The 18058-nt window shown below is 49.2% G+C and overlaps 1 protein-coding gene across 3 annotated transcripts in view; it reads right to left on the bottom strand.

The window, feature by feature from the left end:
- The window catches only part of Cbs (Cystathionine beta-synthase), a 66907-nt gene that overhangs the window by 30689 nt on the left and 18160 nt on the right, over nucleotides 1-18058 (bottom strand). Inside the window, exon 1 of one of the 3 annotated variants that reach the window (XM_077668555.1) lies at nucleotides 16190-16229. The exons of 1 other annotated variant lie outside the window; for it this stretch is intronic. In XM_077668555.1, the coding sequence (XP_077524681.1) occupies nucleotides 16190-16214 (25 nt within the window). In that variant the 5' untranslated portion in view covers nucleotides 16215-16229. Of the gene's footprint in view, nucleotides 1-304; nucleotides 455-16189; nucleotides 16230-18058 lie in introns of those variants that run through there. One more of the 3 variants, XM_077668556.1, reaches the window with a different exon arrangement.

The raw sequence follows: 18058 nt of genomic DNA, 5'->3' as shown, positions 1-18058 counted from the left end.
GTGGTTCTTTAAAGTGCACTGACATCGCTCAGTATACGGGCCTCTAGCATTTCGCCTCCATCGCAATTCAACCGCCGCGGCCAGGATCGAACCCGCGTCTTCCGGGTCAGCAGCCGAGCGCCATAACCTCATCCACCACGGCGGCGCTCCACGATGGTGAGGCACAGACGAGATACGTACTACCAGATCTACAAAATGCACTGCTTGAAGGTGCGGTGACGGGAATGGCCAGTGTGGAAGCGGAACAACATCATGAGCGGCGCCCTCCCTATATAGCCGCGGTGCCAGCCCTGCGAGGACTCACCCTTTGGTTGGACCGGAGCCATGGCGATTGGAGCTGCACTGACGCGACGCTGTCGATAAGAGGCCGAGTGGCGCGACGACGTCTGCGGGGGGCGCCGCGCTGCTTGAGCGGGAACCGATAGAGTTATTGCGGCTATCAGGCCGACGGTAGACTGGTTGGCCCGATTTGCGCCCACGGAATGCGGAAAGCCGATAATCGCTCGGAGGCGCCCGCGCATTCGAGCGATTATCTGAAGTGAGCGATCATTTTCCGATTAGAGCTCCGAGAACGGCCGATAAGGAAAATAAAGTGCCCAAGCAAAGAAAAATGTCTGCGTTAGCGCCTCGGACGAAACTAGCCAGAAATACATCTTGGACTTTCCTGTGCACGCCAGTGGAAACCAAGCAGTTCTGCAGTTGGCCCCTTAGTTGATTCCTGGAAAAGAGTGACCGTCAGTTCACTCACGGTCGGTGTCCACAGCAGAGCTGCGCGAGCGTTGCCCCGATTTATAACGGTGCAGCTGCTGCGTAATTTTCTGCGACGAAACGTGTGAGCAAAATCAAATCTGTGCCGTTCTTTGCCAGTGCCACACCATTTTATGCTGCATGCACTCATACGACGCACGTGTTGGGCTGCCACCATGTCTAGGGACGTTGTGGTGCTTGTATGTGCCGCTTCAAGCCACGACAAGCACCTGTCTGTGAATTGGTGCACGCAAGATAAAAAAAAAGACTTCGTCTACGTGGAATCGCACTTCGGTAGCAGGGTGAGAATTTACGGGCGTCAACAAGGCAATATGCACATAGAAACTTAGCTAAGGAGCGTCACCATACACATATCTGTTCTGAAAGTCACTCGATGATGTGGATTCCTTGCTGAAATGTGTTGGTGTATGATGGTGGTCATAACACGTCTATGTAAAGACTGATGCGTTGTGGGGCGCACGGCGAAAATATAAGAGCGCTTTATATGGTCACCTCGATGGCAGAAGATATGAAAGTGGACCCAGGAAAAGTAGACATGACCGAACAGGCTTGGCCTAAACAGGTCACCGAGATTTCGACTGACGGGACCATGTCAGATATAAAGTCGAAGCTAAAACACTGTGGTCTACTTGCTAGACCACATAGCGAGGGGACTCAGTTGATATGGAAAATTGAAACTTGCGCCTTGCGTATGCAATCACGACCGTGGTGACCACATTTAGATCCCCACGAAACGAAAAAAGTATTCCCGTGCAGAAGTTGCGTGTACGTGCAGGTTAAAAACTCCTAGATGGCAGAAATTGATCTGGAGTCCTCTGAAGTAATTTCGTGATTTATAGCGGAGTTTTTTTGGGGCGTGAAATTTCGTTAACAAAATAATAAACCACTCGCTTTGTTATATGAAGTGGCCTGCAGGGCACTGCTGAAAAACCGGTAAGCATTCTACACGCATCGAAATGGGCTGCTGCATTATGGATGCTGAAAAACGAAAGAAAAGACAACGCGGTCCCGGTCAAACCAGTGTACAGGAGAAAGCTACTGGCGCGATTCCACAAAAGTTTAAGGAAAAGAAAAATGGGCAACGAATCAATGAATCGAGCATGAAGACAGCAACAAAGGAATGCAAAGAAACCGCGTTAAACAAGTTGCCGCAGCAAGTGCCTGCAGGAAGTTACTCCACCTTTTCTTTCTATCTTTGCTCTCCTATCCTTTAACTCTCCTACTTTCGGCACGCGGCAGCGAGCGTGGTTCGGCTTGAGCCAGTAGGAAGGAAGGAAGGAAGGAAGGAAGGAAGGAAGGAAGGAAGGAAGGAAGGAAGGAAGGAAGGAAGGAAGGAAGGAAGGAAGGAAGGAAGGCCTCAGACGTTGCTGGCACATACCCACTACGGGGGAGTGGCCAAGACACAGGCGGTTAATTACTGGATACAGGAAATTTTTGACGGGAAAAGCAGTGGAAATAGTATGTAGTCTGATAGATTGGAAGAGGGAAGGAAAGGGGTCCAGTTAACTTGGAGATCGAAGACGGGACAATTGCTTAATGTGCATAATAGTACACAATGCCTGTAATGTTGCAATGTCTTACTGACAGAGATCAGGAAAAGAAATTAGAATGGGAGTCGCTGCGTTTCTTGAAGAAAATTTTGCACAGCAGAGCGCACACTCCTGTCGCTTCGTCCAAGCAAAGAAGCGCCAATGGAAAGAACAACCGCGGAAGACACAGGCAAGCCCAGTTGATGAAATAGAATTTGCAAAAGACGCTTCCTCAAATGAGAAAAGCGGCGGCAGAACAGCAGGAAGTGATCTATTGTCTCAGGTTTGGCACAAAAAGGGCACAGTGGGGAGCCAGTAGGCAAGCCCGTGCACTTTCCTTTTCTTTCTTCCTGTCAACAGCAGCAGCAAGGCCACTGACACACGTCGTCTGGCTCGAGCTGCGAAAGACTGCCAGGGCATGGAATGATGAAGCTGAGAAGAACGCGCGCAAAAGTAGGCAATGCCACAGGAGACAGAATCGAGTGGTTTCAAGTGCTAACAGCCAACCATGCAAGAAGCGGGAACAGCTTCATGCTATGCGCCACGGACGTGGTGAGCACAATGCCCGCGATGATAGGTCGGACAAAGCGGCCGTTGCGTCCGCGGTATGTTGAAATAACTCGCACTTGCAAGCCGAGCCATATCAACGTAAAGAACCCAGCTATACAGGGGCAGCCACGTACCGGCGTGAGAATTCTGGGAAGCGTTGGCACGAAGAAACAGCGAGAGCTCTTAGCTGCTCTCCACGTGGGACCAGAAGGAATTCGCGTGACTTTTGCCATAACTGCATGATAAGAAACCACGTTCGCAAGAAAGAAAGCACACACGATGATTATTATGACGGATGGCGCAGCGGAAGCCTAGAAACAGTTTAAAGGTACTCTCCAAGCACAGCGCATGAGAGCGAGTGGCGTAAACGTAGTGCTTGTGTTCATGTACAGATTGTCATGCCTCTAGAATAGTCGCTTGACTCTTTTCACCTTTTTAAAGCCCGTTCAAGATAGTCATTTTGTAGCGATAGCTGCATTACCCTAGCATTTGATAATATAAGAATAATAATTGGTTTTGGGGGAAAGGAAATTGCGCAGTATCTGTCTCATATATCGGCGGACACCTGAACCGCGTCGTAAGGGAAGGGATGTAGGAGCGAGTGAAAGGAAGAGAGAGGTGCCGTAGTGGAGGGCTCCGGAATAATTTCGACCACCTGGGGATCTTTAACGTGCACTGACATCGCACAGCACACGGGCGCCTTAGCGTTTTGCCTCCATAAAAACGCAGCCGCCGCGTTCGGGTTCGAACCCGGGAACTCCGGACCAGTAGCCGAGCGCCTTAACCACTGAGCCACCGCGGCGGGTTCAGCATTTCCAGCCTTCAGCGTGGCGGTGCCGTGGCCCATGGCGGCGCCGTTGGTCACGTGGTGCGGAGCAGGTGCTGCTGCCGGCGGCGGGGCGCGCAACAGCTGTGCGTATTTTAAGAGGTTAGAAGTAACCAAGCGAAGGTTATCTGATTGGTGGCTAAAAGCAAGACAGGAGTAAAATTTCACAAGACATGGCTAGGTGGCTTGAGCCACCGCCCGATGTAAAGGGTTCAGCCGTATCCATCCATCCATCCATCCATCCATCCATCCATCCTATGCGCCGTGTCAAGTGGGACGAAGATGAAGGAACGCCCAGCGTTAAAAAAGGGACTGTTTACAAGGCACTTCTTTGTTTTTTACGAACGACTGCCTTGATTGACAGATTGTGACTGTTTCCCGTTCCTTCTCTTCCCTTTTTACCCCCCCCCCCCCCCCTCATTCCCTTCCCCAGTGCAGAGTAGCCAACCGGAAACCTTTCTGGTTAACATCCCTGCCTCGCCTATCCATCCAATACGCAATTTACGGCAATGTGGCTTTGGCGGTTCCGAAACACGCCGGGTAGGCTGCTACGGTTCTCACCGCCAGTGCTTTGACTGGCTAGTCTTGCATGGTGGGGCAAGCAGCCCACGCTACAGCAGGAAATAGGCGAGACAAGACACTTCGCTGCACGTGCTGAATCTCGCTCGCGTTTGTTCTGTCGTCCTAAGCCTGACCATAAAGTAGCTCCACGTTTGCAGGGTGTGGACGCAGTAGCTGACAAATGCGCCCGCTCTAGGGTTGTGGTAATGCGCTGACACAATGGACAGCTGCCGGAGGTAGCCTGACCCTTGCATTCTTTGAGAGCACGAATGAGCTGGCTACGTCTAAAAGTAAGCGAAGGAAAGGTTTGCAGAAAGCCGGTTGCAGTGTGCCCAGGGAGGTATGCACTACACGTGTCGAAGGGCCGTTATCGCAGTCCACGTGCTGTAGGAGCCGTCCTCGAGGTGTCGATATCTGTATTATCACTAGAATAAAAAGTTTCCTCCATGCCGCAGTGCGACTTGCAGGCTCGCAAAAAGGCGCCCCCGCTGCGCCTCTACGACGCTGCGCTGAGTATTGCAATTCGATGTGGTGAATCTGCTCCAGAAATCTTCAAGAACAGGACAGTCTTACTTTTCCCTTCTTCATATTGTCACGATGTGGTGACTGCAGTCCGAAGGGCAGAAAGGCTACGAAAATGGCGTCTAAACAGAACTCTCGATTTGTGTTGACTTGCGCCCACAATGGACTGAATCACTCGGCGGCGGCGTACACGAACAAGCGTGCTCGGCAGTCGTCGAATAGAATCCCCGCCGCTGTCGGCCGTGCTCAATTTAAAGCTGACAGCGAACTTACGAGATAAATCGTGCAAAATTACTAGACCATTCTGAAACAACGTAGGATCAACTCTGCCAGGCTGCGATAAACCGAGATAAATCTGGTCGCGTCTTTCATCGCTAGCAAAGCGGTAAAGCGGAGTGCCGGCAGCTCCGAAGAATGAACAAACACTGCAAAGGTTCGCGGCAATATGCACGTCATGTATTTACGGCTCTTCGAATGCTGCGATTGCCTGGGCTGTTTCGTAAATAGTACGTCACACACACACGCTTGAGTAACAAGTCATGATGGGCGCAAACAGTAGGAAGTGGGCCAACGGTTGTCTAAATTTTGCCTTGTGGCTGCGAATGTAGGCTGCTCGTTGTGCATATTGCAATGTCGCCAGCGTACGCTGCACGACATATCCTGTCCGCTTGCGCCACGTTATAATGGACGGCACAATACTGTGCTCTTGCAAAGGGCAGCGCGGATCTTACGGCCGTCCGTCAGTGATGCCCTGTGCAAGAGAAACGGCCACTGGCGTTGAACCTTGATTTTTGCCTAGGGCGACGCCTTGATCCAGCTGTTCGTAACCTTCGAATAGCGGTAACCATAAATTATGACTTCGTGTTCGTTGACAGTGGCCAATACGAGTTGATCTCGCGTGGGCACCATGTCTATCCGCCTTTCAAGAAGGCTAGCACATCGATGATTTCAAGGAAAGTGAAGTTAATCGTAAAGCTGAACATACCCTTATCTGTGGCGCCCTCAAAGAGGTGAAGTGTATGGTGTTATCATTTGTGAAGAGCAGGCGCCAAGCCTTTACGATATGGGTTTCCCACTGTACCAAGAGCTGACAAGTCACGTCAGGCAAATATGACCTGGAAAGATGTTGCACACGGCTCCAAGCCCCTTCCTTATCGGTCACGTGACCGCGAGAGAATATTCGTCGGCTTTTTGTTTAGTTTGTTTTCGAAGCAGACACAAGCAAGCTATGCGATGTTCCAGGAGAGGCTCGGAGATATTCACCTTTGCAGTAATTAGAGCGTTTCTCAGTGTGGCTGATGGCTGTCGCTCGGCGGAGGCTGGTTTAAGGCTTCGGAGGGTCAGCGATGTGAAGCACATGATCTCCTGTGGCATCATTGCACGCAGGGAGGTGTTTTTTTTTTTTTACTGCTTGCGGGTTTGAGAACAGAGCGTTAGTTTAGCTCAGATTGGGAAGTTTCTAGCAGCATGTTTTTTTTTTTTAGTTGCGAAGTTACTTAAGAAAAAATTCCCGGTTCCTTGCCATATCCTGCATAGGAATAATGGAGGCAACCAAGGGCCAGCACACTCTGCTGCACACAGGCGTGCAAACTTCACTGCCAGAACTCACGCTCCACCACAATTAAGAAATTACAGAGAATGTTTACTACATTCGAATCGGAGCGAAGGCACGGATTTGTGCTTCGTAGAAGACGACGGTGAGCAGGCTGCGCCGCGGCACGGAGCAGATGGACGTTGATGAAGACGACGCTCTTCAATGCCCAGCGCGAGAGTGTGATGCAGTTTAACACGAGGCGTGGGATGGCTGTACGACACTGCGATGAAGATGTGCGGTCTGCCTGAGACTATTTCAAAGAAAACGTATTTAAGCTGCTTGAAGTGTACAAGGAGCTATGTTTTGGAGATGAAGTTATCTATTGAGATGGGAGAGTTGTGTTCCTTGAAACAGTTTTTATTTCTCACGTGAGGGAAACACATGTCCACTTTTGATATTTGAGAATGCAGAGCAGAACAAGTGTTTGTGATCTGTTGTAAACTGTCAAAACAGACAATAAAGACGGAAAAAATGCGGTGGTAGCCTAGTGGCAGTGTTGTAGGCGTTGCCGAAAAAAAGTAACTAAATACTTTATTCGTTACGTTAACAAAAAAGGAACGCGTTACCGCCCTACGTTACCTACAGAAAAAGGTAACGCGTTATCGTTATCGTTACCGAAAAAAAGTACCGCACGTTACTTTTCCGTTACTTCATAGATATAAATTTTAAGTTTTCGTCACCTTAAGAACTTACGATAACAAATTTATAAAGCTCATTTTTTTAAGCGAAATTTATTGCCCCAGGGCATCAATGATGGGTGAATGTGTGATGAATGATGTAGTAGAGATTAAATGAATGGAAAAAGGTTAGCTGATTTGATGAAGTCCAGTAGAGAACGATGGTACGGTCCCTGCTTCCAGGCAATGTATGAAGCAGGGTTGCTTGGTGAAAGACCTGCTACCATCAGGTGCCGGATCCTTGTAGGCTTGAGAGCTGGGCAGTCCCACAGTAAGTGATGAATGTCGGCCTCAATGTCCTCGTGTTTACATATCGGACACCCTGGCTGAGGAAACAATTCTCGGTACTGAGGCCACTTCCGAGTGATGGCTGGAATGAGGGCGACCCCGACCCGGATCCTCCTAAGCGCAACCTCCTCTGCACGGGTAAGACCTCGGGAGAGTGTTACCGCACACGGAGCGATGAGAGCACGTGTGGGGCGCCGGAGGAGTTCCTTTCTTGATGAAAGGAGGGTAAAATTGTCCAAATGAAGGAGCCGAGGCGGTGACGAGTTTGTATTCGCAAGGCGGGTCGCTAAATCTGCCTGGCTTTGATAGGTCGGCAGATCCCGTGGGACCCACTCAATACGTACTGGCTGCGGGATGCGTGCCGCGAGCCGGTGGACGTCCTGACATATCGTTGGACAGCGGCTAACACGTCGTAGCAACCGGACAACTTGAAGGGCGTCAGTGCGGATGACAACGCGGGCCGCAGGGAGCATAGTTATGTCGGCCACGAAGCAGAGTTCTTCTTGAACTGCAACGAGCTCAGCACAAAAGGACGAAGGGGGTTCCGTAAGCTGAAACCAAGAGGTTTGATGCAGGGCAGGTCTGCACGGGCAGTAGATAGCTGTTGTTGCTTTGCAGTCTTGTATGCTTGCGTCTACGTAGACAACAATGGATGCTTCAGGCAGGCAAGCATCTTGTTCCTCAAATTTCTGGCGAAGCAACGATGCCGAATGAACAGATGTTGGCCGGCGATTATCTGTTGGCTTGTGATCGCCGAGCTGTACAAACTTCCATGGAGGAAGAACTGGCGTTGTCGGCTGGAGAATGGAGTGTGACGCTGCATAAGTCCTCAGTGCATGCGTGGAGTGCGAAGGACTGGCCTTAAGGCTGCGCGCTTCACGGCGCTGCTGCACCAGCTCATCAATGGTATTGAGCTGCGCATTATCTTGTAAAGCTATGACCGGTGTGATGCGTGGAAAGCACGTAATGGTCCTCATAGCCTCTCGGTTCACGGCTTCAAGGCGATCCCATTGGGCTCTTGTAAGATGTTGAAACTGGGCTTGATAAACAATACGTGGCTGCAGAACTGCCCTCACCAATTGCCGTGCAACGAACGAGCCTGCGCCACCAGTTTTAGGGGCATTTCTTCTAATCAAACCCAAAGTCTGAATAGCTTGCCTTTTTGCCCGAGAGAGCCATGCAGTCGCTGATCCTGATTGGTGAATCATTAAGCCAAGGATTTTTACACTCGGACTTTCCTGTAGCGGGGTGCCTGATAGGCAAAGACTGATTGGACTTGCAGCAAGTTCACGGCGTCCCCAGCGGTTGGCGACTGACGTGTATGTTGTTTATGCACGGATAGCTGAAGTCCGATGGATGATGCGTAATTACAGGTAACATCCAAGGCAGATTGAAGGGCAGCCTCCTGAGTACGGAGATCTTGGTGACTACTCCACACCGTGATGTCGTCAGCGTACTGAAGGACTTTTATGTCAGCTCACATTTCACATATAACATCTAGCCCAAACAACGATTTTACGCGATATCCTGATTTAACGAAAATAGTTTGCACAAATGTGCAGGAGCTTAGCAGTGTTATAGTGGCGTAAAGTTGCCTGTAGAGTTACAAGTGTTGGATTCTAACTCTGTGGCACATGGTGAAGCCATCTTCTGAATGTGGCATTAAACACAAAATGACACTCCATCATCAATTATAACTTCGCAAAGAAAACATCGCTGAACTCTCATCAAATTTAGAGTAATTCTGAAAAATGTGATGTTCCAAAATGCTCGGCATGCTTCCATTCTGTAGAGTCGTGTGTGTGAGAGGTTTGGGAAGGGGAGGTAGGTGAAGGCAAGTGTGTGAATGCGTGTTCGTGCACGTGTTTCGTGCTTTATGGCTATTGCCTTTTTTTAGTTGTTTGCGTTGTCAAGGGCAGCTGTAACTAGTAACGTGACACCTCCCGTTACCGAAAAATGTTAACGTACGTTACCCGTTACAGTTCCGAATTGGTAACGAGTACGTTACTAAGTTACCGAAAAAAGTAACGCATTACCGACAACACTGCCTAGTGGTCCCGCTGAGCGGCCCTTAAAGGAGAACTGTTCGCTCAGCTGCGGGTTCGACTTCCGGTCATGGATATTGATTCAATTTCTTTTTCTCTTTTTCATGGTTCGACCTCTAACTCAGCTGAAGGCGAAAACTAGGCACACGACGATCGAAGCACGAGGTCTCGTAGTGCATCTCTCGGTTCAAAATCTGTTACCGCACAACACACATAATAGGCTCATCATCACTGAGGTGTTTTGAAAACTTTCAGTCAACACTAGGAAGGTTCTTTTCTGACTCCAATACTCGTGGTTGCTCTGAGTCAGCGTTATACCAGGCGCTTCAGGGAAGCTGGCCACTAATTTAAAAAAAAGGTGTTTTTGGCTAAAGAGAACCTTTTTGCTGCATAGTAATGCCAGTGCTAGCAGGCATAAAAAAAAGGCGAATCATGTTACCAAATAAATTGACACACAAACTTTAATACGAAATTTATAACGATGAGCCATAGGCACCTGATAGTGATTATATATTTGGAGTCAGCCAATAATAGCCATAACAGTTTTGATAATTCTGAGAACGCGCTTACACTCGCCGCTGTGGCTCGACTAATTTGGGCCATTTGATGCGCCATTCGAAAAGGCGCGCTAGTGGGAGGGCCCAGAGCGTCTTAAGTCAAATCGCGACACTCCGTGACGCACGTGCAACGTGACACTTTCTGCTCCGCCCGCTGTGGAGCAGTGAAGTGGCGAAGAGCTGGGAGAACTTGTAATTTTCTCACGCATTACGTAGAGAAGATATGAGTGTTTATTGGGTTCATACCCGAGCTCACCAGCGGCATGTATATGGAAGAAGTGCTTCCTGATTTTCGCTAGGTAAGGCGTGACAAGAGTTTGATCGCAGAAGCGCGCTCAGTAATACTGTTATGGCCGGGACTGTACATTTCGCTTTTACATTGATCTCCTTCCCATTGAGTCTGAATTTTATTTCAGCATCGCTTTTTTGTTCCGGTGCAAGCGTGGGCTTCTAGTGGAAGGAGACTGCTGAAGGCAGAGGTGAGTGGAAAGTGGACCATCTGGAGGCTGGGTGGCGGGTGGCACTTCTGGAGGGCGGTGGTGGGAAGCGGGTGTAGTAGTGTGGAGGTGAGTGTTTGAATGGTGGGTCCTCTCAGACTTTCGCTGAGGCCTCAGTTTCGGTTTCACACTGCCAACACCGTTGGGTGGAGGGTGGAGGTGGGTTTGTGGTTGACGCGGCTGGAGGGCGGAGACTTCACTCGCCGAGGATTCAAACAGCGAAGCCGATTTAGGGAATGACTGCTAACGCAGTAAGATAAGTGGGATATATTTTTAATGCGTTCGAATTGCTACCATCACTAGCTCAAAATCTGACCTTAAGGTGTTGCGGGATGCATCCACCCTCAAGAAGGCCTCCACCTACTGTCCGCATCCACCTCCACCATCTAGAAAGCCTCCACCCACTACCCATTCTTCTTAACCATCCAGAAGCCGCCACCAACCAACCTACCTCGACCCTACCGAAGCCTCAACCACGACCAGCATATACCTTACATCCTCCAGAAAGCCCTTCCCATCACCCATCCACTGACTGCCTACCTCTAGACACCCTCACCCGCGTTAAGCACACGTAGCACTGGGACGTAAACGCGACACAATTTAAAGCCGCAGCGGAAAAGCAATTACTGTGTCAGCGAAAAGTACAACCAATACTTCTAACGTAGTTTTGTCGCATCACCTGTGCATTTGTTCGAACGTGGACGAGGGCTTACCTGCGCAACTGTCTCGCAGGTCTCCGAACTATCCTTGACGGACCGGGTATCGACTGTGCCCAGCTGTGCAACCTGGCCTAAACTGCCCGCAGCTAACTTAATCCTAGCGAGGTTTTAACGCGACAGCGTTAAGGGCTCCGTGTCGCAGAAAAGCCGGTGTCGTCGGCGTCGGTGGCGTTGGCCGTGAGCGAAAAATGTCGCAATATGTGTCACATCGCGGTGGACACCTGAACCATGTCGTAAGGGAAGGGATTATCCTTCTCTTACGGCGCGGTACGGGTGTCCAGCGAGAACTGTGAGACAGGAGTCATTTCCCTTCCTTAAAACCAATTTTCATTTCATTTTCCTTCTCTTACGGCCCGGTTCGGGTGTCCGTCGAGATATGTGAGACAGGCGTCCTTTCCTTAAATTGTCCAACGGGCCACGCGTTGAGCCTAGCGGGCGATGGCGTTCCGTGGACTCCTGGCAACGCTGCAACACGCTGTCGCGTCTCATTCTTAAAGACGAAGCTTAAGCGTCCTACAAATTTTTTGTCTGGATGACAGACTGTCTGCGCCGTATTAGACGCATCTGTATGTAGCACCTGGCCACAGCAAACTTAGCCGAGCCCAGATGTTTGCTCAGCTAGATACACGGAAGTGTTCATTGTTTGCGTACAACGCTAAGAAAGCAATGTCGAACTTTTACTTGTTCAGTTGTCTTCTTGGGTGGTGGCGCGCAACGTTATATGCGTAGAAAGTACACACCCGATGTTTCAAATAAAAGTTGCGTTTGTAGTTTGTGCAAGACACGATGCGTTTGCATGTCACGAAAACTGCTTTCTTCGTTACCGCAGCTGAGTTTGACACTGAGAGCTGTGGCTTCATCAAAAAACGGCTTCGTTTCTCCGTTTTATCAAAGGTGTCGGTTCGATGGAACGAGTTAGGGCTACAATATGAGTGGCTGAGCAGTTGTCATATACCGCGTGGCTTTGAAGTGGGTAGCAACACGGGGTGTAAGCGGCTTGTCTCGCAAGAGTTCGCGGTTGCGCTCCCGATAAGAGCAGAGTGCGGCTGCGGTAAATATGGCGGTCGGGCGATTTGCCACGAACCACCAATAGGGCTAAAATGTTTTCCGCCAGCAGCGGCTGTATTTCATTACTGGTGGTATTCGCGTGGGTTAAAATTAGAAAAAAAAGCAACTTTTTGGACAGCAAAAACAATCACTTCATAAAAAACTAGCATATATCAACGTTTTTAAAGCCGTAGTCAATGGTATTACTTGACAGAGAGGAACAACGTGGACACAGGACGACAAAAGTGCTGATTAACAATTACGCCTGTGCCGTTCATCTCCATCGTCCTGCGTCCGGGCTGTTCCTTACTATCATTTCGAACCAAGTAGCACATAGCAGTGTCCTTGTGAACTAACGAGTGGCTATTCACAGTACGAAGAATGTGGAAAAGTACGCCATCACTATGGAGCGCGGCCAACTGCCAGGTTAAGCGTTGTATCTCTTGTACCATACAGAGCACAAAATTATCTCTCATTAAATTCGTACACGGTCCCCAAATTATTGAAGCGAAAAGCTTCACTATGCTAGGCAAATCAGTCATCATATAGGTCGGAGAATGACCTTGAACGACCTTCAACTCAACCACGTTTAACCCTTACCCCTTCGTTACGGCGCGGTTCGGGTGTCCACCGATATATGTGAGGAAGTTACGGCGCCATTTCCTTTCCTCAACACAAATTTTCAAAACCAGTCACCCGCCGCGGTGGCTCAGTCGTTACGGCGCTCGGCTACTGATCCGGAGTACCCGGGTTGGAACCCGACCGCGGCGGCTGCGTTTCGATGGAGGCGAAACGCAAATGCGCCCGTGTGCTGTGCGGTGTCTGTGCATGTTAAAGGTCCCCAGGTGGTCGAAATTATTCATTCCGGAGCACTCCACTATAGGATCTCTTTCTGCTTTTCTTTTTTCAGTCTCTTTATCCCTTCCCTTACGGCGCGGCTCAGGTGTCGGCCGAGATGTGAGACAGATACTGAGCCATTTCCTTTTTTTAAAACCAGTCCAATTTTCTTCGAATCAAAAGAAAAACGCATAACTGGCCCCCTGGGACAGTAGACACCTTCAGTCGCGCTTTAAGCTACGTGGTGGTAGTGATAGATGTGCCCTGCATGCGTTGGCATTCACAACGTTCGGCGTTCTTTATGTTCATTGGCGTTGGCGTTGACAGCGTTCTATACCGATGATTTCGAGGAAAGGAAGGGGCATAACTGGCTCCCTGGGGCAGTGGACGCCTCAATCGCGCTTTGAGGTGCGTGGAGGTGATGTTAGAGAGAGAGAGAGAGAGAGACAGATGTGGGCTGTATGAATTAGCACAGACAACGTTGTGGCAGACACACGGCACTGCAGCAATAGGCCGCAGCGTTCATTGGGTGACCAACCTCTCGCGATCAACCAGTAATTAGCTGCGACCTGACAGGATGGGAGGGTGGGCGCACTGCCTGTCCAGTGTGCGGAACGCACTCAACGTTACAGACGCCAAGCCGCGTCTATAGTTGCGCGATACACCACAGCTTCCGCTCTCTAACCAGGTTTAGCAGTAGTTGAACCGCAGCTAATTTTGAAGCGAAAAGCTTCACTACGCTAGTCAACACCGCGCTTCGCGCGAGCCGGCGTATGTCGGAGCATGAGTGACGTCACGTACGGCGCAGTTTCTCTCTCTCTCGCTCCCTAGTCACTAGTGCGTATGCGCCACTGGTAGCACCGAGCCACAGGTGTCCCGCCGCTGCGCAGCGCCGCGCCTTTCCTCAAAATCCAACTTTCGGTTTTAAGTTTTCTCTTTCCTCTTTCTCTCCCTCCTTTATTCCTTCCTTTACGGCGCGGTTGGGGTGTCCACCGAGATATGTGAGACGGTTACTTGGCCATTTCCTTTCCTCAAAAGCCAAGCAAAACAAGTGAGCCAACGGCGTTCATAGAGTTCATTGGCGTTGACAACTTTGCAAAGACCGTTCATTTTCAGGGAAGGAAAGGCGCAGAACCGGCCTCGTGAACCACTGGAGACCTCAATCTCGCTTTCGCTTGCTATATCGTGGATTAGCTGGGCTAATACACATTAATTTCTAAGTGAAATTTAACCACGTGCCAAAACTTCCAAGTCGCGAGTCGGTTCTGCCTGCTTTGGTTTCTGTATCTCCACAGAAGGTGCAGAACTTACCGCAATAAGGCCAATCCTAGCAACTAACGGCTATTAGCAAGCCCCCTCCTGCCCATTTTTAATCACATTTCAGAAGAATAAGGCCTCAGTGATTTTAAGCACACTTCGCAGCTGCGTCTGTTTGAAGAACCATAATTCGGAGAACGACGAAGAGATTAATTCTGCACCAACACATAAGCTTTTTTAGTGAAGGTGAACTCTTGGTTAGCCTCGATTGATTATATGGTTTCTTATTTTAAGACGTTCAATATTATGGAGAAGTGCGCAGATCGCGTAGTCCGCACGAAACCTTTGAAACAGTTGGAGACGGAACTCTGGCAACCCCTGCGCGGCAGCCGTCCGATATCATGGCAATAAGCCAAAAGTCAAAACCAATATCATGGGATAAAACCTTTTTCAGCTGTGCAACTGATTTTTAAATATGGTGCAAATTTCTTTACCTGATATTTCCACTGCACACGCGCAAATCGCAAGAAGCACTTCTAAGAGACCTGCAGCGTTATTTTCCGGACGTACTGCCGCGGGAGGCCCGTGAGCGTGAACCCGTCAAGCAGGTCATGGTCTGTTCGCTAATGTGATTCGTTCGCGCCTGAAATGCCCCGCCGCGGTGGCTCAGTGGTTAGGGCGCTCGACTACTGATCCGGAGTTCCCGGGTTTGAACCCGACCGCGGCGGCTGCGTTTTTATGGAGGAAAAACGCTAAGGCGCCCGTGTGCTCTGCGATGTCAGTGCACGTTAAAGATCCCCAGGTGGTCGAAATTATTCCGGAGCCCTCCACTACGGCACCTCTTCTTCCTTTCTTCTTTCACTCCCTCCTTTATCCCTTCCCTTGCGGCGCGGTTCAGGTGTCCAAAGATATATGAGACAGATACTGCGCCATTTCCTTTCCCCAAAAAACCAATTATTATTATTATTATTATTATTCGCGCCTGAAAGCGAAAATCCAATCCTGTGGCCCGCTATGGCATGTCAACTTTAAGCACGCCATGATGAGCCTATATTTGCAACAAAACAACTAAATAATGCCTACAGCAACGTTCACTCAAAATTGCGCGTTTCAGTGCTGTCACACGCAATACCATACATTAGCATATACATTAGCATCGGTTGATAATAAAACTCATTTCACTTTGAGTGCACGTTGCTGTAAACTTTTCTTCAGCATTTACCGGTGTTACCATGAATATTTTTATTGTGCAACGCACACTGGACAAGCGTTCAAAACGTTCTATCTTGGACTATATCACATATTGCTGTAAAGATCGGCACGGAGAGCATTATAGGCCAGTTTATTCACTCCTCCAGACAGCCCTGAGTTGAGTGGATATTTTAGTTAACTATGCGCGCACTCTACTGAGCAACAAACCGAATCAGAGAAACCTTATGAGCGCCGCGACAAAACCCGCGTCTCCGCAGGAACATCTGAAATCCGAACCACGCGCACACATCACTCAAGCACAGCGACACTGGAACCATTCCCATTTACATAGATGAAACCAAGCGCAAAACAGGCAATTTTTCTGCGATCAAGTGACAATATATCGAGAAACGTGCAGTGAAGTCAGCAAAGCAGGGTGCCTAATTTCTTGTGATGCTGCACTACTAATCCACCGTCGTGACCGAGCCTGCGAGAGCTTCAAATTTTACAAGGCAGTTGTCCGCCACAGGGAGAGTGAGGATCACGTTCAATTTTTTTTTTAGAGTGGACATGGGTAGTTCCAAAGCTATTATTCGCAGCACATGCTGTTCATCCAGGTGGCAGCGGAATAACCAACTTCGTTCATTGTTAAGTTTAAATGCGTTGGCTCGTTTCAGCGCAAACCTAAAGCCATAGTAAGGAAACAAAATTATTTCGTAACGTACCGGTAAGCTGACCCTTCGAATGCATTTTGGCAAGCAGCGTAGAGCATGGATTGTACGCCGTCACCGTCCTTTTTGTCTTTCACGCTCGCGCAGCAGTATGTATAGTGCAGTGCTGAGTGTTTTCTAACCGTCCACGGTGCATTGCAGGAAGTAAGCTGCGGCACCTAGCGGAATATAGAATCTTTCTGAGAACGGGTAAGTGCACATTTAACACCGCAGGTTATCGTTGCTTCTGTATTGTGTTGATTTGCGACTGTTTTCTTCACAGTTCATGTACAAAGAACATTGCTTCACTGTAATGCACAAATGCCATGTTCTAGAAAAAAAAAAAGATTCTGTGGGGCACTAGAATAGAGCACTGCTTTACGACGCAAAAGATAGCAGTTGAAAAAATTTGGTTTTGGGGGAAAGGAAATGGCGCAGTATCTGCCTCATCTCGGCGGACATCTGAACCGCGCCGTAAGGGAAGAGATAAAGGATGGACTGAAAGAAGATAGGAAGAAAGAGGTGCCGTAGTGGAGGCATTCAGAAAATTATTTCGACCACCTGGGGATCTTTAACGTGCACTGACATCGCACAGCACACGGGCGCCTTTGCGTTTCGCCTCCATCGAAACGCGGCCGCCGCGGTCGGGTTCGAACCCGGGTACGCCGGATCAGTAGCCGAGCGTTCGAATCCTATTTTTACTTGAACACCTTTGATCCTTTCTTTTTTTATAAGTATTTATACAAAGCAAACCATTTCTCATGTTTTCCTGGAGGTGAGTTGTCTTTTAGGTCGCACTCTGAGATGCTTTTGATTTTTATTTTTTATTGGTTTTGGGGGAAAGGAAATGGCGCAGTATCTGTCTCATATATCGGCGGACACCTGAACCGCGCCGTAGGGGAACGGATAAAGGAGGGAGTGAAAGAAGAAAGGAAGAAGGAGGTGACGTAATGGAGGGCTCCGGAATAATTTCGACCAGCTGGGGATCTTTAACGTGCACTGACATCGCACAGCACACGGGCGCCTTAGCGTTTTTCCTCCATAAAAACGCAGCCGCCGCGGTCGGGTTCGAACCCGGGAACTCCGGATCAGTAGTCGAGCGCCCTAACCACTGAGCCACCTCGGCGTGTTATGCTTTTGATAGAAAATCGCGTTTAATGCACTCAGTACAAACCAATATTAATTCTTTGCTTGAACAAGCAATTACTGCGCCCCCAAAATAATTTACGATTTACCGTCGCGGTTTGTGCTACCTTGTATACTGGTTGCACTATGAGGGGCTTTGGAGCAAAGATTGCCGTTTAGACAACTTTCAGAGAAGACAGGGGGCAACACCAGGAGTTGGGGCTCTGTATCGTTGATGGAATGGACATACGCCGCAGGGTTGGCGAACATAGTTTTCACGGCGGATGCAGCGCAAGCAGAGTTACTTTTTTTTTTAACCAGACCTTTGCGACAAATGACGACGGGCCAAAACTTACTGACTGCTACCTGTGAAAAACAGCCTGTGAAAAACAAGTAAGGTTAGAAAGCTAAGAGCGTGGTATATCTGTTCAAAAGATGACATGGGCTCGGATTACGCGAAAAAAAAAATGGTGCAAATAGCAATCAACGAAAAAGAGGAACGTCCTCTCGAAGCGCTGCGCGTAATGAGCCCTTAGAGAGAAAAACAGGCACGGAAGTACGCCCGGATAGAAGCTTGGAAATGAAAGCGGAGTTTAAAGGCGCAGCGGGAGCTGTTTCTGGGAGGGCATACGCAGGGGATACACGCGTGTCTGATGATGATGACGATTATGCTCGGGGCTTGCACAAAGTCTGGTGCTGGCCCCGCAAAATAATTGAGGCAAAATAAGCGAGCGAGTAGACAGAAGCCGCTTCCATGCC

Source organism: Amblyomma americanum, chromosome 6, assembly GCF_052857255.1.
Source record: "Amblyomma americanum isolate KBUSLIRL-KWMA chromosome 6, ASM5285725v1, whole genome shotgun sequence".
Taxonomy (NCBI): Eukaryota; Metazoa; Arthropoda; class Arachnida; order Ixodida; family Ixodidae; genus Amblyomma; species Amblyomma americanum.
This window is presented reverse-complemented; position numbering and strand designations above follow the sequence as displayed.